General features: G+C 40.9%; 2 protein-coding genes across 3 annotated transcripts in view; one reads left to right on the forward strand and one right to left on the reverse strand.

Moving 5' to 3' along the window:
* LOC126195830 (transmembrane protein 14C) overlaps window positions 1–15,304 on the reverse strand; it is a 54,338-nt gene extending 39,034 nt beyond the window's left edge. The window contains exon 1 of the mRNA XM_049934504.1: window positions 15,087–15,304. Coding sequence (XP_049790461.1) covers window positions 15,087–15,162 — 76 coding nt within the window. The 5' untranslated portion in view covers window positions 15,163–15,304. The remainder of the gene's footprint in view (window positions 1–15,086) is intronic.
* Window positions 15,305–15,333: 29 nt separating this feature from the next.
* The window catches only part of LOC126195829 (glutamate--cysteine ligase regulatory subunit), a 57,713-nt gene continuing 48,558 nt past the window's right edge, over window positions 15,334–24,488 (forward strand). For both annotated transcript variants that reach the window (XM_049934501.1, XM_049934502.1), the window contains exons 1-2: window positions 15,334–15,814; window positions 15,924–15,992. In XM_049934501.1, the coding sequence (XP_049790458.1) occupies window positions 15,707–15,814; window positions 15,924–15,992 (177 nt within the window). In that variant the 5' untranslated portion in view covers window positions 15,334–15,706. The remainder of the gene's footprint in view (window positions 15,815–15,923; window positions 15,993–24,488) is intronic.

The raw sequence follows: 24,488 nt of genomic DNA on the forward strand, positions 1-24,488 counted from the left end.
GCAGAAAAAGGTCATTAAAGAGTGGCAGTCCGGCTACGTGCTGTAACCACATGTATGGTGACTACCTCTGTCAGTACCTATTATTTGTACTCTGCATTTGGTGCTGTGCATAAAGTTTTGGGTTAGCATGCAGGAGGTCGAGGGTTCGATCCCAGGTTGAGGCATATGTTTTTTATTTGGTAAATGTAGTCCAGGTGGTACGGTATCTGGCATCTTAATCGTCAAGAGCAATTGCTGCGGGTCCTCTAGAAAACAAACACTTGCATACTACAATCGTAAAAATAGAAGATTGGTCAGCTTTGGAAGAAGCCCTTACCACATCGTGGGCATGGATTTATTCGCATCACTTGATCTAATAGATGCGAAACCTGTTTTCTTTGTACCTTCCTCCAATGGTCTCATAGATTAGTACCAGCTATTATTCTTGCCTTGTTCAGGTCCACTACATTTCGTTAGGGCCTTATGTTACCAGTAGGACTAGCAACATGCTTTGCAATAATGTCCAAACTCTGTTACTATTTGTATGTGTTATCACCATGGTCCCACTAATTATGCCTTTCAACATTGAGTCTCGTAGCCGCATGCTGTTTAGTACATATCTAAATGCATTATTATTATTCTTTCTTTTCTCAGACGTTATGCCTGGTCAAAAATGGAAAGTGACGCGGACCTTGATCAAGCGTGACTTCCTTTTAACTGTACGGTATATGTTATATTGCATTTAGGAACTTTCGGGTAATTGAACATGTATCAATAATTACTGATTTCTGTAGTTGTATATATAAGTTTGGATGTAGCTATATTGCATTGATGTACTGGTGGATATTGTGTGGTATGACTCCTGTAGTTGATAGAATAATTGGTATAATGTCAACTTTATCCTGATGCCACATGTCCTTGACTTCCTCAGCACGTTGGATGTATTTTTCAATTTTTTCTCCTGTTTTCTTTTGTATATTTGTTGTATTGGGTATGAATATTTCGATTAGTTGTGTTAATTTCTTCTTTTTATTGGTGAATATGATGTCAGGTTTGTTATGTGGTGTTGTTTTATCTGTTATAATGGTTCTGTTCCAGTATAATTTGTATTCATCATTCTCCAGCACATTTTGTGGTGCATACTTGTATGTGGGAACGTGTTGTTTTATAAGTTTATGTTGTAAGGCAAGCTGTTGATGTATTATTTTTGCTACATTGTCATGTCTTCTGGGGTATTCTGTATTTGCTAGTACTGACATCCGCTTGTGATGTGATCTACTGTTTCTATTTGTTGTTTGCAAAGTCTGCATTTACCTGTTGTGGTATTGGGATCTTTAATAATATGCTTGCTGTAATATCTGGTGTTTATTGTTTTATCCTGTATTGCAATCATGAATCCTTCCGTCTCACTGTATATATTGCCTTTTATTAGCCATGTGTTGGATGCATCTTGATCGATGTGTGGCTGTGTTAGATGATATGAGTGCTTGCCATGTAGTGTTTTCTTTTTCCAATTTACTTTCTTCGTATCTGTTGATGTTATGTGATCTAAAGGGTTGTAGAGGTGGTTATGAAATTGTAGTGGTGTAGCCGATGTATTTATATGAGTGATTGCTTTGTGTATTTTGCTAGTTTCTGCTCATTCTATAAAGAATTTTCTTAAATTGTCTACCTGTCCATAATGTAGGTTTTTTATGTCGATAAATCCCCTTCCTCCTTCCTTTCTGCTTAATGTGAATCTTTCTGTTGCTGAATGTGTGATGTATTCTACATTTGTGGCATTGTGATCGTGTAAGTGTGTTGAGTGCTTCTAGGTCTGTGTTACTCCATTTCACTACTCCAATCCAAATGAGTAGGTCAATATTGGTATAGCATAAGTATTTATAGCTTTTGTCTTGTTTCTTGCTGTCAATTCTGTTTTCAGTATTTTTGTTAGTCTTTGTCTATATTTTTCTTTTAGTTCTTCTTTAATATTTGTATTGTCTATTCCTATTTTTTGTCTGTATCCTCGATATTTATAGGCATCTGTTTTTTCCATCGCTTCTATGCAGTCGCTGTGGTTATCCAATATGTAATCTTTTTGTTTAGTGTGTTTTCCCTTGACTATGCTATTTTTCTTACATTTGTCTGTTCCAAAAGCCATATTTATATCATTGCTGAATACTTCTGTTATCTTTAGTAATTGGTTGAGTTGTTGATTTGTTGCTGCCAGCAGTTTTAGATCATCCATGTATAGCATATGTGTGATTTTGTGTGGGTATGTTCCAGTAATATTGTATCCTTAATTTGTATTATTTAGCATGTTGGATAGTGTTGTTGTTGGTTGTTTTTGGGGAAGGAGACCAGACAGCGAGGTCATCGGTCTAATTGGATTAGGGAAGGGCGGGGAAGGAAGTCAGCCGTGCCTTTTGAAAGGAACCATCCTGGCATTTGCCTGGAGTGATTTAGGGAAATCACGGAAAACCTAAATCAGGATGGCCGGACGTGGGATTGAACCGTCATCCTCCTGAATGCGAGTCCAGTGTCTAACCACTGCGCCACCTCGCTCGGTGTGTTGGATAGTGGGTTCAGAGCAAGGCAGAACCAGAAAGGACTTAATGAGTCTCCTTGGTATATTCCACGCTTAATCTGTGTTGGCTGTGTTGTGATATTATTTGAATTTGTTTGGATATTAAGTGTGGTTTTCCAATTTTTCATTACTATGTTTAGGAACTGTATCAATTTAGGATCTACTTTGTATATTTCCAATATTTGTAGTAACCATGAGTGGGGTACACTATAAAAAGCTTTTTGGTAATCAATGTATGCGTAGCGTAGCGACCTTAGTTTAGTTTTAGCTTGGTATGTCACTTCTGCATCTATTATCAGTTGCTCTTTACATCCTCGTGCTCCTTTGCAACAGCATTTTTGTTCTTCATTTATAATTTTGTTCTGTGTTGTATGTGTTATTAATTTCTGTGTAATGACTGAAGTTAATATTTTGTATATCATTGGTAGGCATGTTATGGGGCGATATTTAGCTGGGTTTGCTGTGTCTGCTTGATCTTTAGGTTTCAGATAAGTTATTCCTTGTGTAAGGGTATCAGGGAATGTGTATGGGTCTGCAATGTAACTGTTAAATAATTTAGTTAGATGTGAATGTGTTGAGGTGAACTTCTTTAGCCAGAAATTTGCTATTTTATCTTTTCCAGGGGCTTTCCAATTGTGAGTAGAATTAATTGCTTGGGTGACTTCATGTTGCAAAATTATCACTTCAGGCATTTGTGGTATCATCTTGTATGTGTCTGTTTCTGCTTGTATCCACCGTGCATGCCTGTTATGTTGTACCGGGTTTGACCATATGTTGCTCCAGAAGTGTTCCATGTCTGTTATGTTTGGTGGATTGTCTATTTTAATGTGTGTGTTATCTATTGTCTGGTAAAATTTCTTTTGGTTTGTGTTGAATGTTTGGTTTTGTTTCCTTCTATTTTCACTTTTTTTTGTATCTTCTAAGTCGTTTGGCCAAGCTTGTAATTTCTGCTTCTTTTCATTTAATTGCTCTATCGCTTCTTGTTGTGAGATTTTACCTAACCTTTTTCATTTTTTTTCTGACATTTCATTTCTTATAAATCGTGTTAGCTGTCCGATGTCTTTTCTCAGTTTTTCTATTCTGATCTGTAGCCTGTGTTGCCATGCTGGTTTTGTGGGTTTCTTCTGTGTGTTGGTTGGTTCTGATCTCTGCCTAGTGTGTAAATTTAGTGTAGTGAGTGCTCCTATATAAACAAGTAGTTGTATTATTATTATTATTATTATTATTATTATTATTATTATTATTATTATTCTATCGATAGGATTGTGGAAACATCATGTCTATTAGGGAAACAGTATAATTCAAAACCGAACGTTTCACAATTAGCGGTGTTGGGATGAATCATGCAGAGCAGTATCTGTCAGAAGGGTAATGTGCATTAGAGGGAACAGCGCACAAGACTGACGACGTATTTACACTGTATGCACTGTCCACCAGACAGGGACTAGTTACGAGCAGAGTAACACGCCCATGACAGACTCCAATGTACACGCATACATTGATCAAATTTTCTCACTGTAAATCTCTAAATCAGTGTGGCAGATATATGGCTTAGAACGTGTATTTGGATATGCTTCTGGCCCTTGGTAGATCTGATAACCAGGCTGGTGTTGCCCCTCAAGAATATTCTGCTAGTTATCCTCATCGACGCCATCCAGAAAAAATGTGTTTTGTCATCTGAAGCTGCACCTTCAGGTGTCAAGTTGTCTCCTTCCACCATCGCGTGACAGAGGTCATCCACGGACTCGCTGTAACCCAGCTACTGAGGAAGCTATTCTGGAGGTCATACACCAAGAACCTCAGCGAAGTACACGTAGTGTAGCAAGGGAGCTGCGTGTCTTGCAAAGCACGGTCAGTAACATGCTGCACGAGCATGGGCTGCACCCCTATCATTATGCTTTCACTCAACACCTGCATCTTGGACATCACCATCAGAGAATGCAATTCTGTGAATGGTTCCAACAACAACAGGAAGCCAACAATGACTCCGTGAACACAGTTATTTGGTCAGATGAACCAGCATTCACTCATGAAGGTGTCTTCAATATGGCAGCACCCACCATTGGTGTGAGGTTAGCCCACACATCACCCACAACTGTGGATACCAAGTTCGCTTTGGTATCAACGTCTGGGCCGGAATACTGGGTGACAGGTGGTTGGGCCCTACATGTTGTCTGACCGGTTGACTGCATGAAGTTATCATGCATTACTCTTGAACTATCTGCCTGATGCGCTGGAAGATTTTCCACTACACATTTGGCAGATTATATCGTTCCAATGTGATGGTGCACCTCCACACTCTGGAATTAATGCGTGACAATATTTGGACACAACATTTCCAGGGAAATGGCTCAGATGTGGAGGTCCAGTTGTATGGCCACCGCTTTCACCTGACCTAAATCCCTTGGATTTCTTCCTGTGTGGACACCTGAAGGAGCATATGTACTCTACTCCACTGGCGAATGTGGAAGAATTGGTAGCACGTGTTCTAGCTGCTCTTGTTACTGTGGATGCACCTTTGGTGTGAAGGGACCAGAGCTGTATGATCCGGCGAGTTGCATAATGTTTGGCCATGGAGGGAGGTCGTTTTGAGCATTTGTTGTTCTGACGACAACGTACTCTGTTGTGAAGCTCATGCGGTCATTAATATGGACATTATTGCCACTGGTTGCTAATGTGCAACGTCTGAGTGCTCATATTACATGTAATATAAATGACAAATAGATGTTGTGTTATTGTACTGTGCTGTCACAGATTGTTTTTGTAGTTATTCTGTTCTATAACAGGTCATTTGTTTCAACTGTCTATTTCTTATTTTTCTATCCACTTATTTGTTAAGTTCAGCATTTTAAAACGTTGTAAATTTAGGATACGTGTGACCTAAGAAATGGTGTATATTACAGAATAAAATGTCAGGATGAAAAATATATGCGCCCCAACCCAGGATCGAACCCTCGACCTCGTGCATGCTAACCCAAAGCTTTATACACTGCACCAACTGCACAGTACAATCAATATGTGCTGACAGAGGTAGTCACCATACATGTGGTCACAGTGTTGCCAGATTGCCACTCTTCAACATCCTTTTTCTGCCGGATGTACTCGCCAGACGAAATTTTGGGAAAGACATCTTTTTATCACTGGCATGTGAGGAGTCACGCTGCGAAGCCCGAGTGCGTGAATTTCACTTCACCCTGTGTGTCTATATATATTTAAATACTGATCCATATTCCACTACTATTAGGAGAATACAAGGTGTTCAAAACAAGTGTCTAGTACTCACCAAAACAAAACAAAAAAATTAGTTCAATAAACGTGTCCGGAAACGCATACTTTCTGCTATAAACGTGTGTACTGGAGGTGTTCAATGTGGTGTCCATTCATGACAACGCACCCCTCTGCCCTCCGGTGTAAGGAATGACGCACGCTTTGAAGTATACCTAGTTGTTGTTGCACTTGCTGGCATACACTGAAGATGCGACCCTATAGTGTCTGCACATCATTAATTGGCATGGCATAGACAAGTTCCTTCAAGTGACCCCATAAACAAAAGTCTAGCGGATTGAGGGCTGGAGAACATATCTCCACCCCCCCCCCACCCCCCACCCCCCCCCAAAAAAAAAAAAAAAAAAAAAAAATCCAGCGGACCTGAAATGTCTGCGTCACATGTTTACACACACAGTGGCAAAAGTGTGCTAGTGCGCTATCATACATGAACCACTTGCCTCTAGCAAGATAGGCAATACATTAACGAGAAAGTACAGATAATGTGCCCCAGCTAACCTCTGTGGTACCATGTATGGACCTATTTATCTACTGCCAAGTAGACCAGCCCACACATTGATTCAGAATCAGTGTTGATGCCTTCTTTCCTGAACTGCTTGGGGATTTACATCTGCCCTTACATGCTGGTCATGGAAATTCACAGCACCATCTCTTGTGAACCCTGCCTCATTGGTAAATAAAATCTTGGATGTGAACAGTGGATCACCGGCACACTTCTGCAACAGCCATTGACACAGCTGCCAGAAGTTGGAAAGTCTGTTGAACAGGTTGTCAGAGAGCACTTTACATTGTCGGTATTTTTCAGTGAGGGGGCACAGGCCCACAGGCTACATCCATTCGCTAAACCATAGCAGGATATCATACCAGTCATTTCACTTGTTAAGTAGTAGGCTTCAATTGCTGACAAGTTGTGGAAGAGAGAAAACTTAAATGTATGACACCATTTGTATGTACAAACAGCAAGATAACAGTAAACAAATATGAGGGCTGGAACTTAAATAGTGGCAACTATCTATTCACAACCAATACAAAAGAGTTACATGTTTGCACCTGTTACTATCCTTCAAAGTAGTCACCGGCATAGCGTAGAACCCATTTCAAGTGATGTGGAAGGCATAGTATACTGTTAGCAGAGCATGTTCTGTTGATGGTGCGAATGGAGCAGTCTAAAGTTATGGTGATTCTCGTGTACAACAGCGATGGTGTTATCCTAACGCATTACGCTCCTTCACCGCAGACCATAAATGCACAGTATTACTGTTCAGTTTTGGAGCATAACTTGTGACCAGCTTTGCGAAAGAAGTGGCGACACTTCCTGCGCAACCCACCCATCATTTTGCACAACAATGCGTGGGAGCATACAGTGCAAGCTGTGGCTGCTCTGTTCGTCAATGGGATTGGGAAGCACTGTACCATCCACCATACTCCCCGGACTCAAGTTCTTGCGACTTTGATTTGATTCTGAAGATGAAGGCACCACTTCATGGTATTCGCTTCAAAACTGTTCCAGAGATTCGACAGGTAGTAGACTGCTCAATTTGCACCATCAACAGAACAGGCTCTGATAATGGTATACCATGCCTTCCACATCGCTGGCAACACATTCTGCACAATGATGGTGACTACTTTGAAGGACAGTAACAGGTGCAAACATATAACTCTTTTGTATTGATTGTGAATAAATAGTTGCCACTATTTAAGTTTCAGCCCTTGTACAAGAACCTGCACTCGGGAGGAGGTAAAACACCGCGATACGTACCCAGGGCTGACAGTACTGCACAATAAGGAACACCAACATGATGAAAACTAACAGTGTACAACGTGATTCGAACCATGCAACTGACTGCAGAACACCTAATGGTAGGTAGAGTACTGTGAGTAAGACATCATAATACCCTGCTGACACATTTGATGGAGTGTCAATGCAATTACTGTGCTAATATTCACAACTAAGCATCCCGCAGCCCTTCCTATAAACATGTGTTTATCTCTGGAAGTATGCATTTCCGGATCCTTATTTATTGGACTTATTTTTCTTGTTTTGATGAGTACTACCACCTCTCAAAGTATTCTACGCTTTTTGAACACCCTGTATACCTCAATGCAACTTTTTACGTGCGAAACAAAAATTGAAGAGATTAACTTCATTTATACAGCTGTAGTCTAGAGACTGTAAGATCTCCGATAGATCAGTACTGTTGTGAGCTTCTAGCTACAAAGCACTAATAGCTGCAGCAGAAAACAGTAGCCATCTAATGAGCTGTGACAACACTGAGGCACTGCCACACAGGCATTTAGAAAATCACGTTATGTTATTGATAGTTGTTGTCTCTCACAGCTGCTGTGTCCAGCCCACTGCAACTTATGCCGACTCAACTATAGCACAAGTTGTTTACGAAATATTTCAATTTCCCATCAGATAATTAAGTTTTTCTTAATTACTCTGATTACTTTCAAACAATTCAATATTTTTCTGCATAACTAGACCTCATACTGGTCAATTTGATACCCAATTTGTTGATTTCCCACTCTTTTTTTGACTATGACAATTTGTGTAGAAACCCACTGAGTAATGTCAAGGGAGTCTATTTTTGCACTACTCGAATGTCTGACCAAAAAAGATAGATACAGCAAAGAACTTTCACTCATTTCCAAACTGAGAATATCACTTTAACCAAAACAAATTAAAACAGAAATCCACAAAATGTCTCACTATTCAAGAAATACATCAATTGAATATTTTACCAAATTAAACATGAAAAATGTCCACAGGGTGGTATTTGACATATCATGAAGGTGATAGATCTACCTCCCCATCCTGCATGAATGATATGGACAGTTTAGTAAGATTCTCTAGGTCTTTGAAGAAGATTCTGCATGAGATGCAGTTATCAACTTTACTAAATATCCTTCCTGCATCCTTGTGTAGAATAAATAACTTTTTATCATGCTGTTTTGCTCCCAGATCACGCCAAAGGACAACACTGAGTGACAGATAGCAAAATATGCCAGCATTCCTGTCAGCCTTTCAACATAATGAGGGAGATTTCTAAGTGAAAAGCCAACAGGAATGAGCTTTTTGGTTAGCATGTCCTTGTGCTAGTGCCACCTCTATTATTCATCTGAATGCCTTGAAACTTCAGTGTGTGTGTGTGTGTGTGTGTGTGTGTAATAAAGAACTACTAAAGTGTCTCCTACTGCTCTTTGAGGGTACTGGCTGGCTTTACTAGACTCAAAGGGACAGAAACCTCACAATAAGCTCCGTTTCGGTGTGGGCAATAGTGGGCTAAGACCTCTGTTGTTTTGTCTCTCTTCACATATCAGTCAATTGATTAGCTGGCAGAAAACAATTCTTAAGTTATTTGGACACACATCAAAAAACATTGTACAATGAGGACCAATCAAATGAAACACTGAAGCTGTTAAAGACACTGATCTCATATCCGGGAGGATGGCGTTTGCTATGTACAACAATCCTGACACGAGTTTTTCTAAATAATTTCAGGCAAATGCTGAGATGGTTCCTTCAACAATGCCATGGCTGACCATCTGCCCTATCCTTATAAAAGCATACTTATATATTCTGCGTGTATGCATACTTTCAAACTGTTTATTTCCATTGTATTATGATTACATTGTAGGATGATCCCTGGGTGAATAAATAAACATGTACCATTGTGGTATGGAGAACAGATTTGAACAGTATCCCATTATCGTCTGAAAGCTAGTCAAATTTCCAGTCTTTTATTTGCACCTGTTGGGGACTCAACATATCTATTCGACGAGTACTCTCATTTACTCCTAAATTAGTTGTAAATTGTTGTAATTGTTCTACTTCATACAAAAGGAGATGAGTATGACATAAAAAACTACAGACTTTTCAGCCTCCTCTCCACATAGCATAGTACAAGATATCCACTAAAACCTTCAACAACAATGCAAAAAGCAAAAAAGCTGTGGATTAAACAGAAAGGTACAACGAGTATGGATTATCTGTGTACTTACATAAGATTAATGTGACTGAGGAACAAGAGAAGGTTGGAGCATATATTTTGTTGGTAACAAGTGCAACATAGGTGAAGTGTTGGTTAAATTGCACAGAGCAAGGAGATGACGGATGAATCAACCTTGACTCTCCACGGCAAATGGGAGGAAAATATGGGTCTAAAATCATGATAGCAATTAGATTATTTGAGAGATGGCACAAGCTCTGATTGCACAAAGACAGGGCACAATATTGAACTAGATGAAAGCAGCCAATTTATTTTTTCAGTAAATGATTTAGACTGCCTGTAAATGATTTAGACTGCCTGTTGAATGTGAATTCAATGTCTTACTTTGATAAGGAGAAATCAACCCAGCCATTATCAGTAGCAATTTAAGGACCTACACACTACAATACAGAATAAGTTATGCCAGAGGGCATTTTTTGTTATATCAGTGTTCCTTCCTATTAAAGTCATCCATGGAATATAGGAAGAATGATACCTATGAGTGAGCTATTAGCATCCTAATTTAATTTTTCATGAGAATAATATGTAAGAAGATAAAAAATACTCACAGAATCCACATCTTTCATCGTTTCAGCTACTGTCTCTTACGAGGCTAACAAGGCTGTTACCATTCACACTACCCTTCTCTGCTCATTGTAATTGCTGGTCCACTGTGGTATGGAGAACAGATTTGAACAATATCCCATTATCGTCCAAACAGAGGTTTTTTGTAAAAATTCCTTTTGTGGACAAGCTACAGTTTTACAATGCCCTATAACCTTCTAATTTGTTTTATATACAACTGAACTATGTGACGATTCTATTTCATACCCTCTGTATGTCATTTACAACCAACTATTAATCTTATTTCTGACTCTTTAATCATGTGATTATATATCTAAAAACAAAGATGATGTGACTTACCGAACGAAAGTGCTGGCAGGTAGATAGACACACAAACAAACACAAACATACACACAAAATTCAAGCTTTCGCAACAAACTGTTGCTTCATCAGGAAAGAGGGAAGGAGAGGTAAAGACGAAAGGATGTGGGTTTTAAGGGAGAGGGTAAGGAGTCATTCCAATCCCGGGAGCGGAAAGACTTACCTTGGGGGAAAAAAGGACACACACACACATACCCATCCGTACATACACAGACACAAGCAGACATTTTTAGGAATACGGAGCAGTATACCAATGGTTCGCACTGCTGCTTCTAGATTGCAGAATCCCGGGTTACATTCCTACTCAAGTTGGAGATTTTTCTCTGCTCAGAGATTGGGTGTGTGTGTGTGTGTGTGTGTGTGTGTGTACCTGTTCTTTTTTCCCCCAAGGTAAGTCTTTCCGCTCCCGGGATTGGAATGAATCCTTACCCTCTCCCTTAAAACCCACATCCTTTCGTCTTTCCCTCTCCTTCCCTTTCCTGATGAAGCAACCGTTGGTTGCGAGAGCTTGAATTTTGTGTGTATGTTTGTGTTTATTTGTGTGCCGCGAAAGCTTGAATTTTGTGTGTGTGTTTGTGTGTCTATCGACCTGCCAGCGCTTTCGTTCGGTAAGTCACATCATCTTTGTTTTTCGATATATTTTTCCCACGTGGAATGTTTCCCTCTCTCTCTCTCTCTCTCTCTCTCTCTCTCTCTATATATATATATATATATATATATATATATATATATTATTTTCGTGAAGACCACAATCTTACATTAAGAGCTAGCTGAAAATTATAGTACTTGTTTGATATTTGTCAACATATGGTTGGATACTATTACATTATAGATAAACCTGTCATTTGGGGAAAAAATCTGAGGCAGCATGTAATATTTTTCATTATATTTATGAAGTCCAAAAACAAAAATCCACAAAATTATCTCTATCCATTGTTTTTAGCCTATTGTGTGAAATTGTGAGTCGTGTTTGTGTAATTGGTGTTTTTGATGTGCCTGCTGTGTGACATGGAGATAGTGGGTTTATTCCAAGACAGTCATTACAACTGAACTCTGAATCTGATCTAAAATTCTATTAGTGATACAGGAAAGTGCTAAAGAATAATAGTTTTATTGACTATTTCTGCTGTCTCTCATTATAGATTGGTGTGACATCCTCTCTATCTAATCATTACAAGCAGTTCTTTGTCAAGGTATCTCTGGTAAATTATCTTAAACAGTAAAGACAATTCACTTGAAAATTCTCTAAAGGAGATAGGACTAGTAATTTAGACTGTAATTTTTTATCTTGCTACAATCTCCTCTTGTATCTGTGCAATAGTTTTTGTAGCAATCACAGGTGCAAAGATTGATCAAACGTTTTAGGAATACGGAGCAGTATACCAATTTTATGTTCACTACTTGTACTCTTAATGGTTCACACTGCTGCTTCTAGATTGCGGAATCCTGGGTTACATTCCTACTCAAGTTGGAGATTTTCTCTGCTCAGAGATTGGGTGTTTGTGTTGTCCTCATCATTTCACCTCACTGTCATCACAAAAACACGCTAGTTGCCTAAGTGGTGTCAAATAGTTTGTGGCCGAACAACTCCACAAGCGGTCTTATGGCCACTGATGCCATACAATCATTTCATTTCACCACTTTTATTTTTGCTGCACTTGTTACAGTGTTTCATCACCGTTTTTCCAATACAGTGTTTTGACTGACGATCAACCTGTTTGCACTTTTACACTTTGCTTATATTTGCATATACTCTACAAAATTAAATTTGTTTGTCCAAAATTCCTTCATCTAGCATAGTAATAAATAATAAATCCCAGTGAACTGAGGTCTTACTTTGTTTTTAATCAATTCTGCTTCTAACTATCCAGTACACTGATCCAAGTACTTGAGGACAATATTATGGAAATGGAAGAGGATGTAGATGAAGATGAAATGGGAGATACGATACTGCGTGAAGAGTTTGACAGAGCACTGAAAGACCTGAGTCGAAACAAGGCCCCGGGAGTAGACAACATTCCACTAGAACTACTGATGGCCTTGGGAGAGCCAGTCATGACAAAACTCTACCATCTGGTGAGCAAGATGTATGAAACAGGCGAAATACCCTCAGACTTCAAGAAGAATATAATAATTCCAATCCCAAAGAAAGCAGGTGTTGACAGATGTGAGAATTACCGAACAATCAGTTTAATAAGCCACAGCTGCAAAATACTAACACGAATTCTTTACAGACGAATGGAAAAACTAGTAGAAGCCGACCTCGGGGAAGATCAGTTTGGATTCCGTAGAAATACTGGGACACGTGAGGCAATACTGACCTTACGACTTATCTTAGAAGAAAGATTAAGGAAAGGCAAACCTACGTTTCTAGCATTTGTAGACTTAGAGAAAGCTTTTGACAATGTTGACTGGAATACTCTCTTTCAAATTCTAAAGGTGGCGGGGGTAAAATACAGGGAGCGAAAGGCTATTTACAATTTGTACAGAAACCAGATGGCAGTTATAAGAGTCGAGGGACATGAAAGGGAAGCAGTGGTTGGGAAGGGAGTAAGACAGGGTTGTAGCCTCTCCCCGATGTTATTCAATCTGTATATTGAGCAAGCAGTAAAGGAAACAAAAGAAAAATTCGGAGTAGGTATTAAAATCCATGGAGAAGAAATAAAAACTTTGAGGTTCGCCGATGACATTGTAATTCTGTCAGAGACAGCAAAGGACTTGGAAGAGCAGTTGAATGGAATGGATGGTGTCTTGAAGGGAGGATATAAGATGAACATCAACAAAAGCAAAACGAGGATAATGGAATGTAGTCGAATTAAGTCGGGTGATGTTGAGGGTATTAGATTAGGAAATGAGACACTTAAAGTAGTAAAGGAGTTTTGCTATTTGGGGAGCAAAATAACTGATGATGGTCGAAGTAGAGAGGATATAAAATGTAGACTGGCAATGGCAAGGAAAGCGTTTCTGAAGAAGAGAAATTTGTTAACATCGAGTATAGATTTAAGTGTCAGGAAGTCTTTTCTGAAAGTATTTGTATGGAGTGTAGCCATGTATGGAAGTGAAACATGGACGATAAATAGTTTGGACAAGAAGAGAATAGAAGCTTTCGAAATGTGGTGCTACAGAAGAATGCTGAAGATTAGATGGATAGATCACATAACTAATGAGGAGGTACTGAACAGGATTGGGGAGAAGAGGAGTTTGTGGCACAACTTGACCAGAAGAAGGGATCGGTTGGTAGGACATGTTCTGAGGCATCAAGGGATCACCAATTTAGTATTGGAGGGCAGCGTGGAGGGTAAAAATCGTAGGGGGAGACCAAGAGATGCATACACTAAGCAGATTCAGAAGGATGTAGGTTGCAGTAGGTACTGGGAGATGAAGAAGCTTGCACAGGATAGAGTAGCATGGAGAGCTGCATCAAACCAGTCTCAGGACTGAAGACCACAACAACAACAACATATTTTGCCAGCATCCTGTCTTTTTTGGATTATAGCTCTAAATAACTTCCGGACTTATTTCTTAAAATTATCCATTTTCTTCTCCCTCCCCCTCACAACAATAAGGCTTTTGGTTCTTGACGCCAAAATTCTTTCACCTTTCTCATGTTCCTGATGTTTCTCGTCTGATAAGTGGATGCCTAAGCTTATTTTCCTCCTCTCATATTTAATGGAGCAGTAATGATTTATTTCTTCAATTGCTTAGCGATTCTGTTGCCTAGAAAGCCTTCCTCTATCCAGTACCGTCACTCTATATAAAAAACTGTACTGCTGTAACTACAAATGGAAACAAAAACTTCATTAGACACGCGAGATCCACTGCAGCATCATGATGATCTCACTTTTACTTATGTTACAATCTACAGGTAATAATATGCATTTTTTTTTTTTGAGGGGGGGGGGGAGTAGAGTTCAACAATCCAATGACAACGGGGACATCTGAGAGGTTAGTATTCAGGGGTGCGAAATCTGAGCTTTAACAATAAGCCAGCCCAGTGCTCGCATTGAATGATTCTACAAGTTGTGTGGACAATGACAAATGTTGTGAGGGTCCGACGGCACTTAAAAGACATGATGCACACAGTGATGAGTCGTAATGACTGGTAACACCTGCGGAACAACCTCACTCTTTTTTTTTCGGAGGCTGCATAAAGTTAGGAAGTACTAAAACTTTATGCAAGTATAATTCGATAAAAAGCGCGAGGAATACTCATCCACGAGCTACATAGGAACATATGTAAATGATAGGAATCGATTCAAGTAGTCGCTTCCCTTACGGCGGCTTTGTGTTGTCAAAGTGGAGATCCATCGCCTTACCCGCTTTTACATAGCCAAGTATTCCTCCAGCTGCAACAGTGGCAGCGTACGCAAAACCTAATAAGTCGGCACCCATGCTGACGCAGCTACCACTGTAGGTTGACTGATTTATCACACAATATACGATAAGGTAAACACCGTAAGTTGTATAACACTTGCGCAATTTCAGTCATCGACTATGGAATCGATCAGTCGTATTAACTGTTCGCGATCTGAAAATGATGATGCAATTCTTAGGGCTGCGCATGTATGACTTTCGCTCTATACTCCTGAGCAAAACGCTGCCACCAAACCATGACGCAGCAATTTCATCTTTCCAAAAAGCAGTGTTATAAATTACGCCCTATAGATAGAGTTCGAGTGTATAAATGGTCACAGGAAGCTGCTTAGCGAGGCCACCCGATGTTTGACTCAATAAATATGCGAAACTATTATTCGTTTTCATTTATAACAGAAGTCTGGAAGTTCGAAGAAGCGATTAATAGGCATGATTTCACATCTTTGGCTCCTCCCCCCTCCTCAACTGTAGTGACAGATGAAAAGCCACGTGCTATATAAACGCTACCCAAAGAAGTTGACTGCAATGTTTATAAGGTAGAGGTTTGAGAAACACGGTGAAAATGTTGGATAGTTTATCCCCGAATGTGAAGAACATTTATATGCATACAGGAAACATTTTAAATCTGAATGAAGTGAAGAAAAAGGCTGGACAAAACCCGACAGATGAGGTAATTTAAGTGTCGATAATTTTTACATTATGTTTTGGATAGTCATCAAGAATACATTGCATGATATTACACTGAGCGTTGAAATATCGTTTACATTTTGATTTTGCAGTTGATTGAAAGTTTGAAGATAACATTAAGCAAAGGAGATCTCAGAGCTGTAGAAGAGGATAGTGTAAAGGTAAGAAAATCATATTCGTGATTGTACAAGCGAGTTGATGTATATGTGATGTAGTCGCGAGGCTCATGCCGAGATCTATTAAAGTTTGACCGAAAGCAGGGCAGCAGCTCTGTATTTGTAATTCTGTTCCCGTTGTTGTAAAATATAGATAGTAAATGCATATTAAGGAGTAGGCAGCTATTCCTAGTTAGTGGAGATGGACTAGCTAGTCGGCCGCCGAAAGGGAAAATAATATTAATTAATATTAGTCGTTTAGAGAGGTGAAAACAAAGTAATGGACATCCCTGAAATTCGTCAGCAAATCTTGTGTAATCAGTATCTTCTATTCAACAGAGCACCCAAGGTCAGTGATTAAAGGTGGTGGTAGATGTAACTTAATAGCTCTGCGATTAATGTGAGCAAGTGACTAAGTATGATGTGAACTGAGTAGGGTTTGCACTTGAAGGGTGCGGGCGCGAAAGACGCAAATGTCTCTGTGTAATCTAACATGAGCCGTCATCGCTTATATATATTTGGTTTAAACATGGCATTCGATCATTTTCATCAGTGAATTAAAGAATGATTGGAGGTAACGCAGCATAATAAGGACGTTGCCAAAAATTGTATCGTAGGGATTACGAACAGGATCACTCCCAGAACATAAGGAGAATTTTAGGCACAAAAACTTTTCCTAATGTGGAAATTCTTGCGTATCTGGGCATTGTTTCATTCTAACAGAGTAGGCCTATCATGTGAAATTTTGTGAGCCTTAAAGGTTCTGTGTCAATCTAGGTGGTTCTGGAATTCTGATCTTTCACTTCAGGAAGGATCTGTGCATTTACAAAATTTTCTATGTCAGATTCAACTGTAGCCCCGTGCCTTTTGCTTCAAAACTTAAAATGGAAGTTGGCATTAGGGGTTGAAAATTGTGTGTGCATACAATATCTACTAGAAAATGCCTTGCAAACTACAAAGGTGATGAGATGTAGCTTTAAGTTGATTACAGCTGTACTTACAAAATGATCTCTTCTTGATGCAATGAACACACAGCACCATGAACCCCCTGCTAAGACATTAAAAAATGTTTGAGCAAATTGTGTAAGCTTGGAAGAAAGGCTGCACAGTGTGGAAAAAGTAGGGAAACGACTGAAGCAGTTTCACTTGGATAAAGACACTCTTCATGAAAAGAGCTAAACACCTGCCAATAATTGATACACATTGATGGTTGATACAAGAAAGTGCTGAAGGGTGTCGTAAAATTATTCACGTGAATTGTGATCACTGATAAAACCTTTAACATTTTCTACTGGAGAAAGGAGGAAAAAAAATGTGGCTCTGTCATTTATCAGTTGAAAATGACAAACTGGAAGTTGAAGTGCAACCTGTCACTTTTCAGAGGCATGTTCTTAACCACTTGAACCACCAGATCATGTCTTTAGGTCTAGATCGACATCTGTTTCAGTTATGTTCCTACTTTCTACCCTGTAAATTGGAATAACAGCCCCGAGGAACAGATGGAGATTAGACAGAGAGGCTGGGCTGTTAATTTTTGTGGAAGTATTGATCAGGAATTAAAGTGGTTTACTGATGTAATTAACATTGGTTGTTGTGTACTGTAACAACAGATAGCCAGGTAACAGTTAAGCAGTAGCTTGCCATGACTCGTAAGTATGCCACAGTGAGTACAGGACACAAATATCTTGTTTACTTACACATGATGGCAGCCTTTGTTGTTGACCCAGCTATCCCCTAGGTTCTTTTTTCCTTTCTCAGCAAATTTATTCCTTTATTTTACATCACCTTTCGGATGATTTTAAGTTCTGGTCCTCTTCTTTGTTTGATCTTAATCCTCAAAATTTTCCTGTAGTGTGGACCAAATGATGGATGCCTTAAATAGCACCTACTGCATGCATTGTTAAAGATTACCTGCACACAGTAACTGTGTAGACTCATACGTGCACTTAAAAGTACACACAATAGCCAATCTGACCTGGTGGGGTCATTAATGTACACTTTTGGTAGAGTCATCTGAAAACACAGGGATCACTGCTGATGGCTGAGCTACCACTCCCCAAGCATGCCAACGTGTAGATATCCATTTTCTTGGGGCATCACGATTCCCGTAAATGGCCATTGTGCCAGATGATTTTGCAGCAGCTGGGTGGCACTCATGGGAAGAGTTCTTTATTGAAGTGGGTGGCATTAAGTTGTATGTTTTGCACATATGAAACATACCCAATTAACCAAAGCAGTGGTCAGTCTGATTTGGCTGTCTCGTCAGTCATACCTAGAAATTTCTGTGCAGGCAGTTGTAATTGGACTGCTTCCCTTACCGTGGCTGCCCAATGGGAAGAGGGAGAAGGTAAATGATAGAGAGTGAATGAGTTTATCCAGTACCTTGTATCTACTCGAACTGGAGACTTTTACTGCAGTCGGTAAACATTATTTTTTGTGTAACACGGAGAAGATGAATTTGTAGAAGTTGTTATTGCGAATAATGTGCACTGTATCCACTGTATCACTGCAAACTGCAGGTGCATCTGCTGCACAACCTACAGTGCTTCAGACATGTGCATTACTATATATCAGTAACCATTGCCCCATGCAACACTTCGGATGTAGTTCAGGGACTTGCCTTCCACAGAGAACTTACACTCGAGACAGATGATGAGCTACAGGCCAATGTTGAACAGTGAGGTGTACATGTTGTCTGGTGTGTACAAAAAGATCATAAAGATAATCAAACGGATACAGACATTTTAGCCTCTGAAGGGAATTTCCAAGAAAATTAATTTTCGTGTACAGGTGTGTTGTGAGACCCTACATCACGCCACCCATGAAGTGTTCCTGATGTTTATGCTTTGGTCATATGTCGTCCAGTTTTTCTGCATGGCGGACCAGAGTGCAGAAACTGTAGATGATCCTCCTCCTGTCAGTTGAACAGATCATCTTCATTGTTCATCAATTTGCTCAGTCTTTAGGAAGGAACGGAAGACACAAGAATGTCGTCAAGTCGACTCTGTTTGAAATTTCGTTATCTTGTGCCTTCCAGTTTTGTAGCATCGTTTGAAGGTACGCAACCATTCACTGTTTCCCTAGAAATAACTCTGTCAATTGCAAGTTGATGTGCACTACATAGTAGGTCACTATCGTGCACATCCTATAAATTGTATCGAGCATCTTTGAAACGTGCAAACACCAGATTTTGTAACAAGTGCATGTTGTCCTTTCTTGAATACCCATAATTTTTCATATGCACAGCATGGTCTCATTGCTGTGGAATTATTTGAAATCTGTTCATAATTTTTACAAAGCTACAGGTGAGCTTCCATGTATGTAATTATGTTTACTACATCCCCCCTCCCCATGAACTATTGACCTTGCGGTTGGCGGGGAGGCCTCAGCAATAGACAGCTGCACCATAGGTGCAGCCACAATGAAGGTGTGTCTGTTGAGAAGCTAAACAAACATATGGTTCCTGAAGAGGGCCTTCTCAGTAGTTGCTGGGGCAACAGTCTGGATGATTTACTGATATGGCCTTGTAACATAAACCAAAACAGCCTTGCTGTGCTGGTACTGCGAATGGCTGAAAGCAAGGGAAAACGGCAGCTGTAATTTTTCCTGAGGGCATGCAGCTTTACTGCATGATGATGGCGTCCTCTTGGGTAAAATATTTTGGAAGTAAAATAGTCCCCCATTTGGATCTCTGGGCGGGCCCTACTCAGGACGACGAAGTTATCAGGAGAAATGAAACTGGCGTTCTACAGATCTGAGCATGGAGTATCAGATCTCTTAATCGGGCAGGAAGGTTAGAACATTTAAAAAGGGAAATGGATAGGTTAAAGAACTTTAGAAATAGTGGGAATTAGTGAAGTCGAATAGTTTTGTCATGGCTGGCTCATCCAAGGCTATTGGTAGTTCTAATGGAATGTTGTCTACTCCCGGGACCTAGTTTCGACTTAGGTCTTTCAGTGCTCTGTCAGTTTCTTCATGCAGTATCATATCTCCCATTTCATCTTCATTTAGGTCCTTTTCCATTTCCATAATATTGCCCTCAAGTAAATCACCCATGTATAGGCCCTCTATATACTCCTTCCACGTTTCTTCTTTGGTAAAAACTGGTTTTCCATCTGAGCTCTTCATATTCATACAGGTGGTTCTCTTTTCTCTAAAGATCTCAATTTTCCTGTAAGCAGTATATATCTTACCACCTAGTGATACATGCTTCTACACCCTAGTGTTTGTCCTCTAGCCATCCCCATTTAGCCATTTTGCATGTCCTGTTGTTCATTTTTGAGATATTTGTATCCTTTTCACCTGCTTCATTTACTGCATTTTTATATTTTCTCCTTTCATCAATTAAATTCAATATATCTTGTGTCACCCAAGGATTTTTACTAGCCCTTGTTTTTTTACCTACTTGATCCTCTGCTGTCTTCACTAATTCATCTCTCAAAGCTATCCATCAATAATGTAGTATACCCAAAACCCAGCACAGTAGCCGTCATGTTGGGAGGGGGGGGGGCAGGGAGGGGGGGGGAGGGGGGGGGGCAGGGAGGGGGGGGAGGGGGTGAGAAACGGTTGCCGAGTACCTGACCACACAGGCACCGTTGGTGCCTGAGCTGAAAACTTCTCATGTATGCCGAGGAGTATGTGCCCGTCGTGACTGGGACATGGGGACTCTGAGCAACAGACTATAGTCTAAGTGTGGCTCAGGGTATCATTTTCAACCGAGACCTGCTCTTGCAATGTGATGATGAGCTACGTGCCATCTTGGTGTGATGTGGTGTACACTGTGTTCGTTATGTGCATTGGAGGCCAAAAGAAAATATAGTCGCTACCGGTGCCTTCATCTTGGCCTTTGAGGGTGACTCATTGTCTGAAAAGGTAAAGGAGATGGTATACTGATGTGTTGTGAAGCCATATCTGCCGTCCCCCCCCCTCCCCCTCCCAATGCACTATTTCAAGTGTTCTACAAGGCAGTTAGTCTGTGTTGTTGCTCCGGATGATGATGATGATGATGATGATGATGATGATGATGATGATGATGATGATTATACGAATATTTTGTCAGGATTTGTAAGCGGTGGGTCCTTCAGGTACAGCAAGAATACGCCAACACGAGAAGTAAGTTTAAACAGTTTTATTAACAAAGGCAGATTATAAAACACGCGTTCTACGTGCATCCATCATCACTGTCTGACATCCAAACACTGGCTAATTACGGTCGTATCGAAAGGCTCCATCGGGAGCTAAGAAAAGAGACATATTCGCACCTGAGGCCGCGCTAGTTAATACTGCCCGCTGCGGACGGCGACCAGTGGCGTACTCTCCATCACAGTGCGGCCAGACACGTGTCTATTGACCAAGCGAATCGTCAGCGTTCCAGACAGGTTGGCTGGCGCGCGCGTGTAAACGTACCGCACAGCTGCGCACAATCCATAGACCCTTACAGTTCGAAATTTGGGCGCATGTCTTAGCGTAGCAACACTAGTCACATCTCTAGAAATTGTGGACAAGTATGCATGCGAATACTTCTTGTGCCTCTCCCCCCATCTGTGTCAACTGTGGAAAACTCCATTCTCCCTGCTCACCAGACTGCACTCTTCCCCCCACCCCCCCCCACCCCCCAGAGGGAGAAGAAAATACAAAACTCTGGACAAATTAACTTACCGAAAGGGCCTAGAAGAAGTAAGTGTTTGCTCCCAGCATGTAGAACAAAGTCATATGCTACAGCTACGTTGCCCCCTATGGTGACAGTACTCCTGCCCATTACGCCTCGTACCATGGGTCCTCGGGGCCGCTCACAATGCTTGCCCCCCTGATTGTTGGGGCTCCCCTCTTGCTGCTTCCCACCCACCAGGGCCATTGGTCTCTACCTCCCAGACTAAGATGAATCACCTTCTTCTGTCTTGTCTTGCCAGGAAAGGGGTCCCCTTGGGACACTTCCTTCCAAGGTTTCTGCCACTCTGCAACTGGACACCAACCAGTGGCTGAAGGAACCACAGTCTGCTGATTGCAGGGCTTTGCGATCATCGTCTTTACCTGGAATAGATTCAGAGAAGCCCTCACAATCATCGGAATCATCTAAGGAGAGGAAAGACAAGGAAAAGTTCTCCAAGAAGACACATTCTGGCGGCCCCCACACTACCAGATCTCCCTCTTGTTCCACATTTCTGGCTGAGGAGGAGATTCCAGCAGCCTTTGAGGCCCCGGTTCGCACCACACAACAGAACCCAGAACATATGTGTATTGCTGGCATAACCCCTCAACCAGTGGCAGCAAGAGACACGAGTGTGTAACCTGCCTCCTGTGTAACCTTCATGGCCTCTCAATACATCAACATTATTCTCCAGTGGAATTGTAGCAGTTTCCACCATCTGGTTGATCTAAAACATCTTTTAAGCACTTCCCCTGCCTTCTGCATTGCCCTTCAGGAGACCTGGTTTCCAGCAATGTGGATCCCAGCCATACCTGGGTATCAGGGATATTATAAGAATTGTGCTATATGTGACAGGGTGTTGGGCAGACTTTGCACACATGTTCTGGGCACTCCACATAGTGAACTTCTGCCTCCTAATACACCTTTGGAGGATGTGGCTGTTCAGTGTTCAGGTCAGGGCATTTCAGGCTATTACCATCTACAGTGTTTACCTCCCTTCTTTCTGACGGTGAAGTGTCTCAGAACATATTGTTTGCATTGTTTCTCAGCTCCCCAACCTTTCCTAATATTGAGTGATTTCAGTGTCCGTAGCCCTTTGTGGGGTGGTACCATGATCATTGGCCATTGTAAAGACCTCAAAAAAGTACTGGCACAACTTGGCCTTTGCATCTTGAATATCAGTACCCCACACTTCAGTGTGGCACACGGAACTTTATCGGCCATTGACCTTTCCATTTGCAGCCTTTGGCTTCTCCCGTCGATCCACTGGAGAATTGTTGATGAGCTGGGTGGTTGTGACCCCTTTCCGATCTTCCTGTCTGTCCTTTTATCAGCAACACTCCTGTTTTTTGCTCGAGTATCATGTCGTTTTTGGAAACCCAGAATCTCCTCCGTAGGAATCAACGTGGATTCCGGAAACAGCGATCGTGTGAGACCCAACTCGCTTTGTTCATGAGACCCAGAAAATATTAGATACAGGCTCCCAGGTAGATGCTATTTTCCTTGACTTCCGGAAGGCATTCGATACAGTTCTGCACTGTCGCCTGATAAACAAAGTAAGAGCGTACGGAATATCTGACCAGCTGTGTGGCTGGATTGAAGAATTTTTAGCGAACAGAACACAGCATGTTGTTATCAATGGAGAGACGTCTACAGACGTTAAAGTAACCTCTGGCGTGCCACAAAGGAGGGTTATGGGACCATTGCTTTTCACAATATATGTAAATGACCTAGTACATAGTGTCGGAAGTTCCATGCGGCTTTTCGCAGATGATGCTGTAGTATACAGAGAAATTGCAGCATTAGAAAATTGTAGCGAAATGCAGGAAGATCTGCAGCGGATAGGCACTTTGTGCAGGGAGTGGCAACTGACCCTTAACATAGACAAATGTAATGTATTGCAAATACATAGAAAGAAGGATCCTTTGTTGTTGTGGTCTTCAGTCCTGAGACTGGTTTGATGCAGCTCTCCATGCTACTCTATCCTGTGCAAGCTTCTTCATCTCCCAGTACTTACTACAACCTACATCCTTCTGAATCTGCTTAGTGTATTCATCTATTGGTCTCCCTCTGCGATTTTTACCCTCCACGCTGCCCTCCAATGCTAAATTTGTGATCCCTTGATGCCTCAAAACATGTCCTACCAACCGATCCCTTCTTCTAGTCAAGTTGTGCCACAAACTTCTCTTCTCCCCAATCCTATTCAATACCTCCTCATTAGTTACGTGATCTACCCACCTTATCCCCAGCATTCTTCTGTAGCACCACATTTCGAAAGCTTCTATTCTCTTCTTGTCCAAACTGGTTATTGACCATGTTTCACTTCCATACATGGCTACACTCCATACAAATACCTTCAGAAACGACTTCCTGACACTTAAATCCATACTAGATGTTAACAAATTTCTCTTCTTCAGAAACGATTTCCTTGCCATTGCCAGTCTACATTTTATATCCTCTCTACTTCGACCATCATCAGTTATTTTACTCCCTAAATAGCAAAACTCCTTTACTACTTTAAGTGTCTCATTTCCTAATCTATCCCCTCAGCATCACCCGACATAATTCGACTACATTCCATTATCCTCGTTTTGCTTTTGTTGATGTTCATCTTATATCCTCGTTTCAAGACACTGGCCATTCCGTTCAACTGCTCTTCCAAGTCCTTTGCTGTCTCTGACAGAATTACAATGTCATCGGCGAACCTCAAAGTTTTTACTTCTTCTCCATGGATTTTAATGCCTACTCCGAATTTTTCTTTTGTTTCCTTTACTGCTTGCTCAATATACATATTGAATAACATTGGGGAGAGGCTACAACCCTGTCTCACTCCTTTCCCAACCACTGCTTCCCTT

The sequence above is a fragment of the Schistocerca nitens genome, chromosome 7, assembly GCF_023898315.1.
Source record: "Schistocerca nitens isolate TAMUIC-IGC-003100 chromosome 7, iqSchNite1.1, whole genome shotgun sequence".
Lineage (NCBI taxonomy): Eukaryota > Metazoa > Arthropoda > Insecta > Orthoptera > Acrididae > Schistocerca > Schistocerca nitens.